Source organism: Hemiscyllium ocellatum, chromosome 37 (genome assembly GCF_020745735.1).
Source record: "Hemiscyllium ocellatum isolate sHemOce1 chromosome 37, sHemOce1.pat.X.cur, whole genome shotgun sequence".
Lineage (NCBI taxonomy): Eukaryota > Metazoa > Chordata > Chondrichthyes > Orectolobiformes > Hemiscylliidae > Hemiscyllium > Hemiscyllium ocellatum.
In genome coordinates, this window is record NC_083437.1 from 24,368,158 (window position 1) to 24,387,879 (window position 19,722).

At 40.9% G+C, this 19,722-nt stretch overlaps 1 protein-coding gene across 2 annotated transcripts in view; it reads right to left on the minus strand.

Moving 5' to 3' along the window:
* Nucleotides 1-19,722, minus strand: part of pusl1 (pseudouridine synthase like 1) — a 92,588-nt gene that overhangs the window by 54,297 nt on the left and 18,569 nt on the right. For both annotated transcript variants that reach the window (XM_060852161.1, XM_060852160.1), the window contains exons 3-4: nucleotides 17,410-17,597; nucleotides 3,792-3,941 (exon numbers count right to left, since the gene is read on the minus strand). In XM_060852161.1, the coding sequence (XP_060708144.1) occupies nucleotides 3,792-3,941; nucleotides 17,410-17,597 (338 nt within the window). The remainder of the gene's footprint in view (nucleotides 1-3,791; nucleotides 3,942-17,409; nucleotides 17,598-19,722) is intronic.

Here is a 19,722-nt window from a genome sequence, read left to right on the forward strand (position 1 = left end):
CGACAGGGGAAGGTGCTGGGAGTGCAGTGAGGGCTAGTGGAGGACGTGGATCTGACAAGGGAGTCGCAGAGGGAGTAGTCTCTCCGAAACACTGATGGAGTGGAGTGGGAAATATATCCCTGGTGGTGGGATCTGTTTGAAGGTGGCGAAAGTAGCGGAGGATGATGCAATGTATACAAAGGTTGGTGTGGTAGCAGGTGAGGACCATGGGGTTTTGTCCTTGTTGCATTGAGAGGGGTGGACTTCAAAGTTGGAAATGCAGCAAGTGGAGGAGCTGCACTGGAGGGCATTGTTGACCATGTGGGAGAGAAAATTTCAGTATTTGAAGGAGGCTATCTGGGTTCAAATCCCACTCACTCCAGAGATGTATTATAACATCTCTCTGAACAGGTTATTAAAGATATTTTACAATTAACAATGACTGCTAGAAATCATAAAACTGAAGCGCCATTGTGAGGCCCACCTCACTGAATGGAATATGCCAAACAACCATCAGATTAAACACAAATATTTCCTTTGGCGCAATTGACTGGCAATTATGGTGACCAGGTCTGCTTGACATTAACTGTAGTACAAGAAAAATAGTAAAAGTATTTATCAGCCAAGAACAGATTTCTACTCCTAACAGGATTAAAATCCACCCCTTTACCGACTTAATGCATTTTAATTACTTCAAAGTGTATCACCTTTTAAATCAGGAATGTTAAAAATCAAACTACAAAAGGAATTTCATCATCTTGTAAATAAATGCATTCAATTTGTTTTGAATGTCATATTCAAATAGTAACAATGATTATATAAGTCAGGGAGCTAATCCATGCGTATATAAATGTGATGAGTTCAAAAGGAATTAAAATGGTATAATTGCTGTTAATTCAGCCACTATCATACTATAAGCTTCCTGGCAAATGAATTTGAGCAAATTCATATGCAACTTCTACAAACACACAGGTTTCTGAGCTGAAATGTAATATGTACATTCACACACATGCAGTCAGCACTTTTCATTCCATGTCCAGTTAGCTGAAGGAAGTGTTGAGATTGCTCCCAGATGTCAGCAAGTATAAAGCACAGACCTGCAAATGCTGCAATTCTGAAATAGCAGCTAAAAATGTTGCAGCAGGTCAGTCAATCCTGAAAGTGGTCGGTGCCTCAAAATGGAGCATGATTGATCAGAAAATGAATCCTGATTTATTCATCATTCAAATATTCTCTTTGGTGATACCAAAGAAGTAGGAAATTAACTGATTGCTCCAAACGTCTTTCAAAATGAGAATTAATGAGAACAGTCACTGGACTCGAAACCTTAACTCCGAGTTCTCTCCACAGCTGCTGCCAGACCCGCTGAGATTCTCCAGCAATTTGTTTTAGATTTCCAGCATCCATAGTTCTTTGCTCTATGTTGTGCTGTCGCCCAGTCTAACAAGTCGTTCAGACTAGCATGAATACAGCCCTATTTATGATTAGCAGATTATCAAAGTGCTTCACAGCCAATGAAATATTTTAAATTGTAGTAACCGTTATAATGTTCCAAACACAGTGGGAACTTTGCACTCAAATAGTAATATGAAAAAGATGAGAATCTCTTCTCATGATATTGATTTTTTTTAAATTAGTTTGTGAATGTCACTGGCTGGGCCAGCATTGAATACCATTGAAAATGTCTGGCTTGCGAGGCTATTTCATAAGGCAGTTAAGAGTCAACTCCATATGTTATCTATCTAGACTTCCAAAAGGCCTTTGATTAGGTACCTCATGGGAGGCTACTGAATAAGGTGAGGGCCCATGGTGTTCGAGGTGAGCTACTGGGATGAATTGAGGATTGGCTGTTTGACAGAAGGCAGAGAGTTGAGATAAAAGGTTCTTTTTCGGAATGGCAGCTCGTGACAAGTGGTGTCCCGCAGGGTTCAGTGTTGGGGCCGCTGCTGTTCACTTTATATATTAATGATCGGGATGAAGGGACTGGGGGCACTCCGGTGAAGTTTGCCAATGATACAAAATTAGGCGGACAACAATTAGTTCTGAGGAGGTAGGGAGGCTGCAGAAAGGTTTAGACAATTTAGGAGAGTGGTCCAGGAAATGGCTGATGAAATTCAAGGATCAGTGGTGCTGGAAGAGCACAGCAGTTCAGGCAGCATCCAACGAGATGTAATTCAACATGAGCAAATGCGATGTCTTGCACTTTGGAAAAAGAATACCAGGACTATTTTCTAAACAATGAGAAAATTCATAAAGCCAAAGTACAAAGGGATCTGGGAGTGCTCGTCCAGGATTCTCTAAAGGTTGATTTGTAGGTTGAGTCTGTGGTTAAGAAAGCAAATGTAATGTCATTTATCTCAAGAGGGTTGGAATATAAAAGCAGCAATGTACTACTGAGACGTTACAAAACTCTAATTAGGCCCCATTTAGAATACTGTGTCCAATTTAGGGCCTCACACCTCAGAAAGGACATACTGGCACTGCAGTGTGTCCAGCGGAGATTCATATGGATGATCCCTGGAATAGCAGGCCTACATATGATGAATGGCTGAGGATCCTGGGATTGTATTCATTATAGTTTAGATCTCCCCTCAAACTTCTAATAGAAACTTACAAGATAATGCAAGGCTTAGAAAGGGTGACACTGTGAAATTGTTTCCATTAGGTGAGGAGACTAGGACCCATTACCACAGCCTTAGAATTAGAGGGGGTCAATTTAGAATGGAAATGAAGAGACATTTCTTCAGCCAAAGAGCAGTGGGCCTGCAGTATTGCCACAGAGCACAGTGAAAGCGAGGACATTAAATGTCTTCAAGGCTGAGATTGATAAATTCTTGATCTCGCAAGGAATTAAAGGGTTACAGGGAGAGTGCAGGTAAGTGGAGTTGAAATGTCCATCAGCCATAACTGAATGGCGGAGTGGACTCAGTGGGTTGAATGGCCTTACTTCCACTCCTATGTCTTATGGTCTTATGGTCCATCCAAGAGTCTGAATCATATGGAGGTCAGATCAGGTAAGGATGACAGATTTCCTACCCTAAATGACATTAGAGACTCAGATGGGTTTTTCTTGTACAACGATCAGCAGTGGTTATATAGTTGCCATCAGAATAGATTATTTTCATTGCAGATTTTTATCGATCCAATTCCATTATCTGCCACAGTGAGTTTTAAAACCATGTCCCCAGAATACTAGTTTGGGTGTCTGTGTTAATAGTCCAGTGACAACATCATGACATTACTGCCTCCCCAACTGTAGAATAAATATTGGCCAGAAATACCAAAAATAACTCGCCCGCTCTTCTTTGAAATAGCACCTTCTTCAAAAGGAATGTGTGGCAGACAGAAATGTAAAAGAGATGAAAAGATCAGGAATGATATGAGTAGTGAAAAAAGAACTTGAATATGGTAGAATGGAAGCAAAGATAGATCATAGATTAGAAATAGATGATAAGAGGAAGGAGATGGAATAACTGAATGCATTACAACCTTACATAAAATATCTGAAAAACAAATGTATTCAAGGTCATATTGACTGATGCGATTTCATAATTTCTTGCATGAAATGTTACCAAATGAAGTGAGAAGATTAATGAGCCTGGTCATATATTATATTCAAAAATTGGCTCTGTGTCAACATCAAATTTCTTATTCTGGTTAGGGTTTGAAAGCTTGCCCATTTGTATGGAAGAAGCATGTTGAGCTTCCTTTTACCATTCTCTGCTTTCTCATGTTTGTGCAACGAGTAGCAACATCACAGTTCTGAGGAGTCAAAGTCAATTGTAACAGTATGATGTGATCTTTCTACTCACGTATTAGACACCGGCCAGCAAAGATTCCTTTCAAATACTGGAAGTTGAGAACGGTGCCAGCACCCTGTCACAAGTCGGTACACATACGTCCGAGATAGAGCCCTGAACCGAGCACTAAAATTATCGGCCACTCGAAAAGCTTTTATGACACTGTCGAGAAATGTTTTTGAAAAAAAAAATTCTGTATCAGATTCAGGGTGCAAATCACAATTGAAAGACAGTCTGATAAGCCGATTGTTATTCACATAAATGGGCATAAGCCATGATTAAAATTCACTTTTGCAAATATGTCTTTTTTATAAATATGTTATTAGTAACAGTTTAAAACAAGGCTTATCTTACGGCCTCTTTCCCAAGTACTTAAATAAATCCATCAGGTTTTAATATTTAGCAATCTTGTCACAAAAATTATCATTAATTCTTTATATAATGAGCTGAGGAAATCTTATATTTTATGAACAAATATAAGTATTAATTTTTAAAAAACTTGTCCACGCCATACACTTGCTGTCGACAAATTTAAATTTCCTATGTCATGACTTAGACTCATGGCTTTTATGAGCATATTTAACAGTGAAAACAAAGCTAAGTATTTCGGCCCTGCTGAAATCAGGAACACAGACAAATGAGGCCTTAAGATGTTTGTCAACTGGTGTGGTGCTGGTTTACTGAGACGACCCAGACACCAGCATTTTGGACAAGGCTGGCTAACTATAGTTTACCAAGACACAGACTTGGATTTTCCAGTCAACATCCAGTTTCTACATCACGTGAGGTAAATGGACAGTTTAACAGCCAGGAGGTATAAGCCAGAGGTCCAGTACTACAGGTAGATCTTCAAGACTCTTCCTGTCTGTCTGGGTGCAAGTGCAGCCAAAGATTGTCCAGTATGAGAACTTCCCCTTCCTGCATCCTCTAATATTTAAAATAGGATTTCAAAATATTTATGTAAAATTGTATTGCACAATAACATTTATCTATATTTATTCACTGAAATATCATTTATTTGCATCCTTTTGTATCTCCAAACTTCAAAGTCTCAGCATTGGTTTGAACATTTGGCTAGCTTTCAACAATGAACTTCCAATTTTGGAGATTTTAAACCAATAACTTGGGATCGAGCTTCACCTACTCCATTACTGCCTGATAACAGGAAACCCATAGCATTTGTACCTTCTTATTTTTACAGCAAGATGTACTGGTTGGACAACTGTACTGTTATGACTCACTAGGGGAGTGCAATGTAAACCAAGGCCTACAATTCCCAAAGTTAAAAACTAATTAAACTCCCAAAATTCCCAACTCGATTCCAACTGGCTGCTATTTATGATACAAGAAAACCATGGTTCCTTCAGCAACAATTTATTGAAACGTTCAACTTCAAGAAGAACACTAAAAAAAAAGTATTTCTAATTCATGTATCTCAAACTAAATCTCCTTTTAAAATTCCCACATGTGCTTTACAGCCAGGAACAGGTCCTTTGGCCCTCCAAGCCTGAGCCGATCCAAATCCACTGTCTCAACCTGTCGCCCAATTCCTAAGCATCTGTATCCCTCTGCTCCCCACCTACTCATGCATCTGTCCAGACGCATCTTAAATGAATCTACTGTGCCTGCCTCCACTACCTCAGCTAGCAACGCGTTCCAGGCACCCGCCACCCTCTGTGTAAAGCACTTGCTGCATGTTTCCCCCTTAAACTTTTCACCTCTCACCTTGAAAGCGTGACCTCTTGTTATTGAATCCTTCACCCTGGGAAAAAGCTTGTCTCTATCCACTCTGTCTGTACCCTTCATGATTTTGTAGACCTCAATCAGGTCTCCCCCTCAATCTCCTTTTTTCTAATGAAAACAATCCTAACCTACTCAACCTCTCTTCATAGCTAGCACCTTCCAGACCAGGCAACATCCCCGTAAACCTTCTCTGCACCCTCTCTAAAGCAAACACATCCTTTTGGTAATGTGGTGACCAGAACTGTACACAGTATTCTAAACACAGCCGAACCAAAGTCTTGTACAATTTTAACATGATCTGCCAGCTCTTATACCCGTCTGTTGAAGGCAAGCATACTATATGCCTTCTTGACCACTCTATCCACTTGTGCAGCAACCTTCAGGGTACAATGGACCTGAACTCCCAGATCTTTCTGTTCATCAACCTTTCCCAAGGCTCTTCCGTTTACTGTATAATTTGGTCTAGAATTAGACTTCCCAAAATGCATCACCTCACATTTGCCTGGATTGAACTCTATCTGCCACTTCTCCACCCAACTCTCCAGTCCGCCTATATTCTCCTGTGTTCTTTGACAGTCCACTATGTTTTCTGCTACTCCACTAACCTTCGTGTCATCTGCAAACTTACTGATCAGACCAATAGTGCCCTCTTCCAGATCACTTATGTATATCACAAACAATAGTGGCCCCAGCACTGATCCACTGGTCACCTTTCTCCATTGCGAGTAACTCCCTTCAACTACTACATTCTGTCTCCTATTGCTCAACCAGTTCTTTGTCCACCTAGCTAGAACACGCTGCACACCATATGACTTCACTTTCTCCATTAGTTTACCATGGGAAACTTTATCAAATGCCTTACTAAAGTCCATGTATATGGAAGCCACAGTCCTTCCTTCATCTATTAACTTGGTCACTTCCTCAAAGAAGTCTATTAATTTGGTAAGGCACAAACTCCCCCGCACAAAACCATGTTGCCTATCACTGATAAACCCATTCGTTTCCAAATATAAATAGATCCTATCCCATAGTACCTTCTCCAGCAACTTTCCCACCACTGACGTCAGGCTCACTAGTCTGTAGTTACCTGGAATATCCCTACTACCCTTCTTGTACAGGGGAACAACATGAGCCACACTCCAATTCTCCAGCACCTCACCTGTGTTTAAGGATGCTACAAAGATATCTGTCAGGGCCTCAGCATATCCTCCCTCACCTCCCTCAGCAACCTGGGATAGATCTCATCCAGCCCTGGGGATTTCTCCATCTTAAGTAGGGAAGATGTCAATGTGATCTTGAGTAATCAAACTTCTATCTCTAATCTCAACATTCATCATGTCCCTCTCCTCAGTGAACACTGATGAAAAGTAATCATTCAGAATCTCACCCATTCTCTCAGGTTAGACAGACAGCCTTCCTTCCTTATTTTTTAGTGGACCAATCCTTTCTCTAGTTACCCACTTGCTTCTTATATAAGAATAAAATGCTTTGGGATTCTCCTTAATTCTGCTCACAAAAGCTATTTCATGACCCCTTTTAGCCCACTTGATTCCTCGTTTAAGACAGATCCTACTCTCTCAATATTCCTCCAAGGCCTGTTCTGTTCTTAGCTGCCTGGACCTTATGTATGCTTCCCTTTTCCTCTTGGCTAGTCGTACAATTTCTCCACGATTCACAAATCTTGCCCTCCTTATCCTTTGCTTTCAACAGGACATGCCTATCCTGCACTACCTTTAACAGCTTCCCGCATATCAAATGTGAATTCCCTTCAAATAGCTGTGTCCAGTCCACATTTCCCAGCTCCTGTCTAATTTTGATATAATTGGCCTTGGCCTAGTTTAGTACTCTTCCCTCAGGACCACTCTCATCTTGGTCTATGAATACTCTAAAACTTACAGAATTATGGTCACTGTTCCTAAAGAAATCCCCCACCGCAACTTCTACCACCTGTCCTGGCTCATTCCCCAATACCAGGTCCAATATGGTCCCTTCCCTCGTCGGATTATTGACACACTGCTCTAGAAAACTCTCCTGGGCGCTTCTTCCCGATTCTGTCCTATCCAGACCACTGACACTAAGTGTATCCCAGTCAATGTTGGGAAAATTAAAATCTCCCATCACCACCACCCTGTTGCCTCTACATCTTTCCATAATCTGTTCACCTATTTGTTCTTCTATCTCACGCTCACTGTTGGGAGGCCTGTAATACAGCCCTAACAATGTAACTGCACCCTTCTTATTTCTCAGCTCCACCCATAATGCCTCACTACTCAAGCCCTCCATAGTGTCCTCCTTTAGCACAGCCATGATATCATCCCTGACCTGCAATGCAAATCCTCTCCTCCTTTTACTTCCCTCCCTGTCCTGCCTGAGGCATCTATACCCTGGAACATTTAGTTGCCAATCATGCCCGTCCTTCAAACAAGTCTCTGTGATTGCAATAACATCATACTCACAGGCACCAATCCAAGCCCTAAGTTCATCTGCCTTACCAACTATATACTCCTTGCATTGAAGCATATGCATTTTAGGCCACCAGTTCTTTTGCGTTCATCTGTTCTCTGCCTATTCTTCCCCTTATTAAAGCTAACTTCATGATTCTTAAAGTGATGATTACTGTAGCTCACTGATTTCTCAGTTGGACCCAGGGTTTTAACATTCATTTCATTCAGCATTTTGGAATGGGTTTGTTCTGTTCTTAGAACAGAAAATTTGAGATAGCAACCCTACAGAGAAAGGGGAGAGAGAAAAATTAATGCAGCTATTTTCTGGAGGTCTTCTTGTTTCACTCCCCTCATAGAGTCTGTGTTAAACTGAATTTGACCAGACAGTTGTTGCAATGCTGAGTTCTCCTGAACCCACAAGAAATAGTGCCAACTTGTAAATGCCTCAAGAAGTAACAAAATCTCATATGCACTAGTTAGCTTTGCTTGTTTTTTTCCCAAAGCTGCAAACATATACTCATGCATTCTCCTCTTTTCAAAGCAGTGTCAATTTTTCCTCATTCAGTCCATATCCCAAAAGTGATCTCTTACATGTAACAGCCAACAAAATGGACATGGGATTTCCATGCATCAAGGGAGAGCTGAGCTTGATACCATTTGGAGACAGAATTTAGGATTTAGCAATTCAGGAGAGTAGAATTAGAAAGAAACAAAATGAACTCTTCTTTCGGAGACTCCACAGGCTGAGTGGCATCCTTCTTAGCTGTAACAATTTTGCAATAGTGAGATGTTAGGCTAATTAGAGTATTTTCAGCAGTGGCGGGAGAAGTTCAAATGTGAGCACAGAGAGGGCCTCTGGATCTAAGAGCAACAACAACAACTTGCATTGATAAAGCACCTTTAACCTAATAAAAGGTCCCAAAGGCACCATGACAGAAGGATCAGCAGATGTTCCAGCATTTGTGTCAAAGTAATTTCTGCAAACACTGAATTCAGTATTTTGCTAATTCTGGGATGTGTCCCTTTGCTTCCCAGCTGTTATTTATTAGAATTTGAACATTGACTTCTAACAAACATTAACTGTTGATAAGCAGACCTTGTTGGGTTTCCTGAGGCACTTTCAAGGAAGTAGATGTTGACAATAATGAGGTGGGATTATCCCACAAATGGCTACTTGGCTGCAGATCAAATTTTAATTTAAATCTGATTTTTATGGATTTGTGTCACCCAAGTTATTCAGGAATATGGGACAAGGACAGGTATTGGACACTTGGTTGCAGACTTGCCATAATCTCATTGAAGGGTTCAGAAGGCTCAATATTAGTGGCCATCCCCCCTCCTCAGGATGGACAGGAGATTGCTGGTAGCGCATGTTAAGAAATGAAATAAAGGAGAGCGAGTCCCCACTCTGTTACGTACGTGCCTGCTGCCATTTTTTCTAGCTGTAGATTTCAAGGTATTTGAGCATCGGAGAGATGGGATTCCTCAGCAACATAGTGAACCTAGGCTCCCACAGTAAAGTTGAAAGTGTGATTTAAAGTTGACGCTTACTGCATTTGATTTCTTTGACTCAGGAATACTGGCAATGGAAGGAAGTTGGGAGCTGTTGGCCATTCAGATCAAGTGTCTTCGACAATCCTCCTTGTGTGTGGAAGAGCAGGACTTTCAGACCCAGGGGCCCTTCACTGCCTTTGGCTCTTCTCTGTCAACCAAAATCTTTCTCCAGCTCCACCCCATGGCTAGGTTCCACCAGACCCAATGGCCTCTATTTCTGACCTCCTATCACCTTACCCATAGATTGATTTGCAAATTTTTTCAAAGTCACTAATGGTATGTGGGCTTTGCTGGCTGGGCCAGCATTTGGTCGCCATCCCTAATTGCACTGGAACTGTGAATTACAAGGCCATTTCGGAGGGTCTGGAGACATGTGATGGCCAGGCAAGAATGGTAGGTTGCCTTTTCTAAGGGAGATTAATGATGGTTCCCAGATGGAGTCAACTCTCCAACTAAACTGTGCGGCTGCTCCCAGAGTCACTCATGACCTGTCTGACCAGTGTATGGTTAGAAAAATAAGAGAAAACATAGGCCATTGTCTCCCCAGATTTTCTCCAAAAACTTCACCTTGTAGTTGAATCTTTTCCCATTTAGTTTCACCAACACATGACAGGCAGGAATTCCCACTCTATTCCACATCCTTTGTTTGTTAAACCCCAGCTCTCTCCACCTGCCGTACAATTTTTCTTTTTAACACCATAACTTCCAATACATCATCACATGTACATACAGACCAAGATGTGCCCATGCAGTTACAACTTATGAGGGAAGTCAAGACAAAAGTTTGGGTTCTCACATAACCAGGTTTCAAAAGTGTTGAGACGATTCCATTGCTAATATGGTGCAATCCTACAAATCATCTTTACTTTAGATATCCTTCCTTATTATCCAAACCAAAACAGTACAATGCTGTGGCCTAATCAACACAGAGTCAATATCTCCTCACTTTTGTATTCAAAATTTAGAACCTGATTTGACCTTGAGGCATGTCTTACCCCAATTCTGCCTGTAAATATGCATGTCTGTTCCTTTAGATATCTGTTCTTCCATTCCAATTAAAAAGTTATGACTCAGGGCATATTTACAGACCCTTGCCTTCTTTGTAAAATATCACTTTGTATTCGTTTGCATTGCATTGTAATCCCTGGGCCCACCACACACCTCGTCAATATCCATTTCCCTCCATCCCCCCATGTACAGTGACCTTCTGTCTTTCAGTTTTCTGGGGTTCCGTTGAAAAAAGGTTGAGATGAAAGGGTCCACTTGCATGATGGATGTTGATCAGCTTGACTCCCAATACCAAATTGCTGGTCAGTTAACTCCCCAAGCCAGGCAAGCTGTGAACCACACCCAGGGGTACAGGGATCAGTTAATTCTGCCCAGGCCTGCAGGGGTACTGGAGACACAGAGTGAGTGCTTTAGAAATGGAAGAGTCAGCTTACAAGCTAACATTGGCAAATACCTGGGAGAACAGTGAAAAAGTCATATTAATAGTCATGCTATCGCTATTGTAAAACTAAAAAACATCAGTAGAAGCAATGGTGACAGGAAGGAAAACAGTTTTACAGAGCGAGTGGTTAGGATCTGAGTTGGATGAGGTAAGATACTCTTCCAGAGAGCCAGGGACACGACGAGTCAAATGGTCTCCGTCTGAGCTATAAAGGTGCCATGACTATTCAAACATCACAATAAGCTGATATAAAGCATTTTTGTCCGATCTAACATTGGTGTCAAGGCTAATTTCATTTTGGTTTAAAAATGTTACCCGTTTTCAGGCATCTCTCGCTAAAGGATCTCTACATATATTTAGGGAGGTCTTCTGACACATTGGCTGGTGTCCCTGCCTCTGAGCCAGAAGTAGTGGGTTCCATAAAGGGGCATCAACTTGTAAATCATTCCAATGCAAGCCAATGACAGTCAAAAAGCTGAGAGACATTTTGAATCAACTATTTAATGGAAAGAAATTGGGGCCTCTACCATCATTATCCATGGCCCAAGACTATAATATGGCTGTAAAAGTCTATGTTGTCACAACAGCTTGAATTGACCACAATCTGTAAGATACCAACATGCACAATTAACTAACGAGTATGCTCTTTTGCTCAATCTCACTTCCAACATTATAATGTAGAAAAAGTTACTTTATTAACTAAGTAATGGTCTAAATTTTGTCCAACTGTTCAGCTAAGGCTGGATTTCTGGCCTGACACCAAGTTGAATGTTTCTCAGTTGAATTAATGTAAGCCCCAAACTTGCTTGGCTCATCCTCAATGCTGAATGAAGTTGTATTGAAATAAAAGCCAAGAAAGAAAAGCAACGCCAAGAAAACAAAATCAACCAATACTAACATGTGTTTGTAATTATACAATACACTATGGTAAATGCCTCTTTTCGTAAGAGATCAAGTTCTATCTCTGATCAACTGAAGTTAGTTGAACTTGACTGAGGACATGGGGTCAGGACTCCATATTGGAATAGCCAGAGTGAGAAATCATTTGGATTTTGATAGATTGATAGAGACTGCAAAAAGCACAGGTCTCACAGGTTGGAGCAAGCTCATGTGCCAAATGAATCAAAATCTTTACCACCATAGGTCAAGTTGAGTAATGACTAGATCATAGTTTATAAAGGAAATTTTGTTTTTTTAAGATTACTTACAGTGTGGAAACAGGCTCTTCGGCCCAACAAGTGCACACCAACCTGCTGAAGCGCAACCCACCCAGACCCATTCCCCTACATTTACCCCTTCACCTAACACTACGGGCAATTTAGCATGGCCAATTCACCTAACCTGCACATTTTTTTGGATGGTGGGAGGAAACCGGAGCACCCGGAGGAAACCCACGCAGACACGGGGAGAATGTGCAAACTCCACACAGTCAGTCGCCTGAGGCAGGAACTGAACCCGGGTCTTTGGCGCTATGAGGCAGCGGTGCTAACCACTGTGCCACCGTGCCGCCCATCCAGCATTGAATTGACTAAGTCAGTAAATACATCATCCAGCATTGGTTCCCAACTACACAGTCCAGATAGATCCCAGTTTCCACCATCAGTTCATACTGAGACCTCATCACAGACTGGGTCTGACAATTAATTTCAGTACCATTAGTTAGCGGAGGTAGAAGTCAATCAGATTTCCCAGACCTGACCATTCACTATAGAATTCTAAGAAATGCAAGTCATAAATTTTGTCACACTGGACTACACTACAATGGATACAATGGTAACACAGTTATTGGTACTAGACTAGCAATTCAGAGGATCTGAATTCAAGTCCTATAACAACAAGTTGTAAAGAATGTTTTCTTACTTAGGCTTTGTTCCTTTGGTTTTGTGTGGGACAATGGGCAGCAAGAATCCATTACTGACTTTGGATCCAATGCAATCTCTTTCACTCCAGCGCAGGTTTTGTCCTGCTCTTCAAAGTCTTCCTAAAAATGCACCAAAATAGATCTTCTTTGGTCAGCCCCATCATCATCTTCCTTCTGGTGATGTCCATTTTACTCTGGTAAGATGTCCATCAGGAAGCAAACACATGTCTCGTCAGTCTCAGGCGTTCCTCTGTCACAATATCCTATGGGTGCTCCAATATTTCTTTGTTGGTGATATTGTCTCTCCCATGTGGAGCCCAGGATCTTACACAGGCGACACATGTAGAATTTACAGGACACCACCAGGAAAATGTCCATGAAAAGACCAGACTAACTAACATCCAGGGATGGAATTCATCTGACCTTTTCAGCTTGAGCCAACTAGAATCAGCAATAGTTCATTTTCTTGGAACAAGCTTCCCACATGTCAGGGAAATAAAGATGTTTTTCCATGACCCAAAATGAAAATATTGTCACTAGTGCAAATAGTAATAAGTTTAATTAGGATGAATTGTGAATAGGACCCAAATTGTGAACGCCCACGTGGTTAATGATTGAATTTTCCTTTGGTATATCAATGTCTATGTATTTAATATAATAAAGCATCTGAAGTTGCACCTAATCAAACTGTGCATTCACATAGAGAACACTAAAGTCTCACAATTGAAAGATGAGATGCTTCATGACATAATTGAACTGGAAGGATGGAATTTTTATATATTGACCTAGGGAACACGGGTGATCAGGAAGGGTCAAGTAGCAAGCTTTAGTGGAGTCAGGAGAAGCTGCCCAGCATTTCCCTGTTCCACGGTGAAGTACCTTACCTGTTCTAAATAAAAATTTGTTTGGTGAAGGCTTCCAGCAATGCTACTGGATGGGCTCCATATAGATCACACATTCTGGCATCAACAGCTTAGCTGTTCCAATAGGGAACCTCAAACTGATGCTATCCCCTCTGCTTACTTGAACCTGCAACGAGCCTAAATGCTTCAGGTACATAGCCTCGACATCTCTCAAATCCTTCTTGACCAGTGTGCCTTCCTGCATACGATGAACATGCATGCCACACTCACCATGTTGGATGTGTTGCCACAAGTTTTGCATCAAAAAAAAGGCCCGTGCTATTGAGTTCCTTGATCATAGTCCTAACATTGCTCTAAGGGTTTTAATAACTGTTCAGTCAATTCTTAATGGCATTAAAACCTTATACCATAAATTGCAAACATCTTTCACCACAATAACATACCCAAAGTTCTTCACATCCAATGAGGTATTTTCAAAGTGTGGAACACCAAGATGTGCACTGTAAGGATCCACTAACAGCAAAAAGGACAAACAACCAGATCAGTTTTTTTAGGAGGGAGGTGATGTGGGTTGACAGAAAATGTCAATCTCAACTATGGAAAAGTTGAGATTGAAAAAATACCTGTTTTTTTTCCCTGAGTTGAAAAAATATCCCTGCTGTGCTTCCAGATAACATTATGGGATATTTTATATCTACCCCCAAGAAAGCAAAAGGAAATTTAGTGTAATGGGAGACAGCAATTTCGAGAATACAGTTCTCCCGCACTGCACTGTAGTGTCAGCCAAGATTACATGCTGAAATCTTTTAAGTGTGACTTGAATCTTTGACTCTGATTCAGAAGCAAGAGTACCACTGTCCAGCCTACATGCCAATAAGGAGTGGTGCTTCGATTCTAATACAGTTTCCAACAAATGGTCATTGTATCAAGTTTAAAAATGTAAACTTCTCTTCCAGTCCTGTAACAAAATGCTTGTAAATTTTATTGCTGTCGATTTTGGAATGAGAGTATAACTTTCAACTGGTTAAATTCTCAGTGTCAACATATTGATTAGGATGCATTAGAGAAAAAAAATCCACACAGACTCATCAGTTACTGTAATAATTGTAAAGATATTACTGGAAGGTCTGGCAGAGAGCCAAAGTTTTCAATGCAGTTTGGAAATCACCTACTGTTCTCACATATACTGCTTCTGTTCACCATATCCCATAGAACGAACCCTGACGTTTGATCTTTGTTGATTCTTTGAATAACAATTTGATGGCATTGAAGATTTTGCCATGGCCCAGGTAACCTTTGTGAACTATCCTCTGTTGTCTATGCCCTCTTGTTAGAAGAGTCTTCATTCAACATGCTGTTGGCTGTTCCCCACAGCACACCACAGAAAAAATTGGATTTTTAGTCTCACTTCAGTGACCATAGTTTTGATGATAACACCTATTAAAAATATTTGACAAAGCACCAGAAGTCATTCAGCTTTCTGATTGCAATACATGCTCAACCTTGCATCCGCTGGTTAAATTCTTTGGCAGTCACTACCCTGATGACTCATTTATACCAGAATGGAACTGAATCGAGCTAAGGTCCCTGGGTTACTACTGGCCTACTGTGATTCGGCAGCAGCAGATAATCAATCAAACCCTGCTTGAGGGAGGAAGATTAGCCAAAGATTCTGCTTGTGATTCCTACACAGCCATTCTTTGCTAGAAAGACACCTAACGTGAGCACAAGTTAGGAATTGACTGTGGTGCCCCAACTGTCAAACAACCAGATAAACTTCATTATTCGGGTTTACACACAAGAAAAGACAACTTGGGAGAGGAAGTGGAGAGACATCACTGACCTTGAAACTAAAGACCAGCAAGGGTCATGCAGGAGAAGCTCTGTGATCTTTCACATTTGGAAATTAAGGGTTCAAGCTTTCTTGCTGCTTATGATGAACAGAACAATAATGTACAGGAGGACATTCAGCCCATTGTGCAGATGTTGGTTATTTGAAAAGGCAATCCAATTAGCCTCACTTATCTGTGCTTTCATCATAGTATTTTTTTTATATACACATACCATTCCCTTTTGCTTTGGCTTCTTGAGCTTGCCCCCACCACTGTGACAGGTACTTCCTCCACGACATGCTTATTAAAAATGTGGGACATAGAAGTGGAGAAAGTGAGGTCTGCAGATGCTGGAGATCAGAGCTGAAAATGTGTTGCTGGAAAAGCGCAGCAGGTCAGGCAGCATCCAAGGAACAGGAATTCCTGACAAAGGGCTTATGCCCAAAACGTCGAATTTCCTGTTCCTTGGATGCTGCCTGACCTGCTGCGCTTTTCCAGCAACACATTTTTCAGGACCTAGAAGTGGACCTAACACTTTAGCTCAGGCCTAATCGGCCACTTATAACATGTGCACATTATTTTCTTGCCTGATTGCTAATCTTTTAAACTCTCTGTTTCAGCATGATATCCATTCAGAAAGATTAAAAGAATGACTTTAAAAACAGTTGCCTCACTGTTTTTTAACTAATTTCCAAAACACTCGAACTGCTGTGCAGAGATATGAGTCCTTAGTTCAGTAAAGATTTTAAAATGTTTCTTCCAAACGCATTTTTGCAGACAAAGAAAACAGCCAAGCTGAAGACTGCAGCATCAAATGCTGAACAGACATTTTCAGATGTCATCCAGAGAGAAACAGGGACATGTAATGCAGTAGCCAGTAATCAATTCAGCAAATCATTGTTGTTCTCAGGATTTTAATCAAATAAAAATCCATGGGCACCCCCTCTCTGGTAAATAATAGGCAATTTATGATTGATACAAAGACTGGCTACATTCAAGTTTTGTCTGTCCAATTCTATCCTTTTTAAATGGTGTAACGAATGTTGATTGAAGTTTGCTCATTAAAAATAACATTTCATCAGAGCAGTAGTGTGTTATTCCAGTGAACAGACATTGTACATTCATTCTTGCAATTGTGATATTGATCCATCTAAGAAAAATTGTAATTTTCTTCAAGCCAGTCAGAACTCAATAACTGATTAGATTTATTAGATTGTTAAGGCAATTCAAGATTCTGCAAAGAAAGGCGAACACTTCAGATTTGAAACACTTTTGAACACCATTCTACTTGTGAGGATGAACTTAAAATTATTGGTCAGTATCAGTCCATTATTGCTGAGCAAAGTAATCTCTTGAATTGGACACTAGATTACAAGTAGGATCATAACTTTGTGCAGGAACCATTTGTGGGGGTGTGGATAGGCTTTTGATAGAATATCACCTTCCCTGTACCAGTGTCGGGAATCTGTGGTGAATTAAGGACAGATGTGGTTTTCAATCTTGACTGATCAAACTTTATTGGTAGCTCGTTGGCTTATTTCATATTATTTAAACTTTTATTAACATTGTATTTAAAAGGAAAGCATCATTCAATTGACAGCTTTTCTTGCAAAAACCTTTAAATTTTGTTGAAATGTATTTCTATTTTGCTTTTTGTTATTATTGGCAATTGAATGACAGTACTATAATTCTCGGTAGCATTTTTCACTAAATTCAAAGTTAAAAGTTCCTGGTCATTAAGTTTGCTGACACTGATCTAAGAATATTACAGACGAAGAAAGCAGCTTCTTCAGAAACCATTACTACACCTGGAATTCAATCTATATCAGTTTGCTTTAGTGATGGCTTTTGCACAATCAAGTCAGCCTACCTTTTGAACTAACCTGATCGGCTCGGGTTTCAAATGGAAGTTAAGTGCGTTGACGAGCAGCTCTGCTGAAAATGGTGGCTTTCCTTCCTTTCTCTGAATGTCGAGGTGAGCAGAATTACACAGAGCATGAACACCACTGTCCGTACGACTGGAGATCGCAATATTGACTTCATTGACTGGCCGAAGCTTCTGCACTGCGTTCTAGTATTTGTGGAAAACAAAGTTCAGTAAGTTGCAGCACAACATCCAGTCCATTAACATCTCTGTACTGGAAAACAAGATCAAAGGCTGTGGTCTATCTTGCCATACACATTCAAGATTGAAGTGAGTAAATATATGGCAACATAAATCAGAAGGAAGGACTGGGTGACACCAAGTGGATTTTGAAAGCTTGATAATTAGTGAAAAACGACTTGGCAACTACTATCAGCAACAACATCAAATAAGCACTTAAGCCTTAATTCACAATGCCTTGCTCTGCTATTTTACTGGAGGCTTTAAACATGTTAAAGACTCTGTAAAAAGGCAGGGAGAGCCACTTGACATGAAAATGTTTAAGGCTTTACACAGTCAAACTGTCAACTGTGATTTCTACAGTAAGAGGACGTAAGGAGACCTACGGTTTGAAGTTAAGGAAAGATGTTAGAGGAAAAGAATGTGTGGTGTCACCTCACCAGGGCTCCCCTGCTACGTCCCGAGCTGAGAAGTGAGATTGGGAAATGAAGCAATGTTCTGTGAAGGTTTTCCAAGTGGCAATATTTACTGAAAGAGGATGTTCACCAGAACCTCTCAGCAGAAAGGCAATGCAACTTGAGGAACCCTTAAAGCTGGAAAATGGTGGTATAATTGCCTATAATTCTAAACAGGCTGCACATTTGTTTAAACATATAAAACACCAACTTCTCTTCACACACAAACTTTGTTTCCGATTTCTCTCTTGACATTCAACTAAAACTTTAAAGAAGCCAGATGGATGACTTCAAATGTAATTTTATTAAAACAGCTTTTCTTTAAACAGATGCTTTTATTAGACTGAATGCAGAGAACGTCATGAACCAGTCTACAGCTTCACTCTAAGGCAAGGAAAACTGCAGCAATTTTGCCAAAAGAAGCAGCATTTGCATGGTTTGCCAGGCTTCTGTATCCACTTTTCATGGAGAATGGAAAATACTTGGAAGAAGAGAAGCAAATCAAATATTCATGAGTGACATATGTCTTTGTATTTTCCTCTCCCTGTAGTGTAGTACACATATTGCTGTAATTATTGGGTTTGGAAGGTACTATGAAAAATGCTCTCTTGCTCCACAAAGGTTTGTCAGGCCATCTGCATCCAAGTATTTGGTGACAGCATTGCAGGAAACTTTGTTCAAGTTGCTCATCTGAAGGACCCCATCCAGCTTTTGGTCCATAGCAGGGCATGACCCTGAAGGCAAAATTTTATAGACTGTGGGTGGGGGCGAAAAGGTTGGTGGGGCAGCAGTAAAGCACTGGCAGCAATATTGGGGTGGTATATTGAGTAGTCCCCATCTCGCTGAATGGAGAATGGCAGCCAATTTAAATAATTAATGACCTCATTACAGGTGATGTTTCCCCCTGGACTTTAGCATTTTCATTTCCAAAAACAGTTAGAAATATTTGTGAATGACACATACTTGTCCAACTCATCTTGTATACTTTAACTGGAGCTCCAGTACTACTCAAGAGATTCATAGAGTTATAGAGATGTACAGCACGGAAACAGAGCCTTCAGTCCAACCCGACCAGATATCCCAACCCAATCTAGTCCCACTTGCCAGCACCCAGCCCATTTCCCTCCAAATCCTTCCTATTCACACACCTATCCAAATGCCTCTTAAATGTTGCAATTGTACCAGAAGCCCAGGAGAAGGTCCTGTTATTTATTCCCCTCACAGTAGTATCAGATCAATGATTTAATATTCCACAGGTGTGGGCGGCACGGTGGCACAGTGGTTAGCACTGCTGTCTCACAGCGCCAGAGACCTGGGTTCAATTCCCGCCTCAGGCGACTGTCTGTGTGGAGTTTGCACATTCTCCCCGTGTCTGCGTGGGTTTCCTCCGGGTGCTCCGGTTTCCTCCCACAGTCCAAAGATGTGCGGGTCAGGTGAATTGGCCATGCTAAATTGTCCATAGTGTTAAGTAAGGGGTAAATGTAGGGGTATGGGTGGGTTGCGGTCGGTGTGGACTTGTTGGGCCGAAGGGCTTGTTTCCACACTGTAAGTAATCTAATCTAATCAAACAGATCCTTTGGTCCAACGTCCATGCTGACCAGGTATCCTAAATTAATCTAGTTCCATTTGCCAGCATT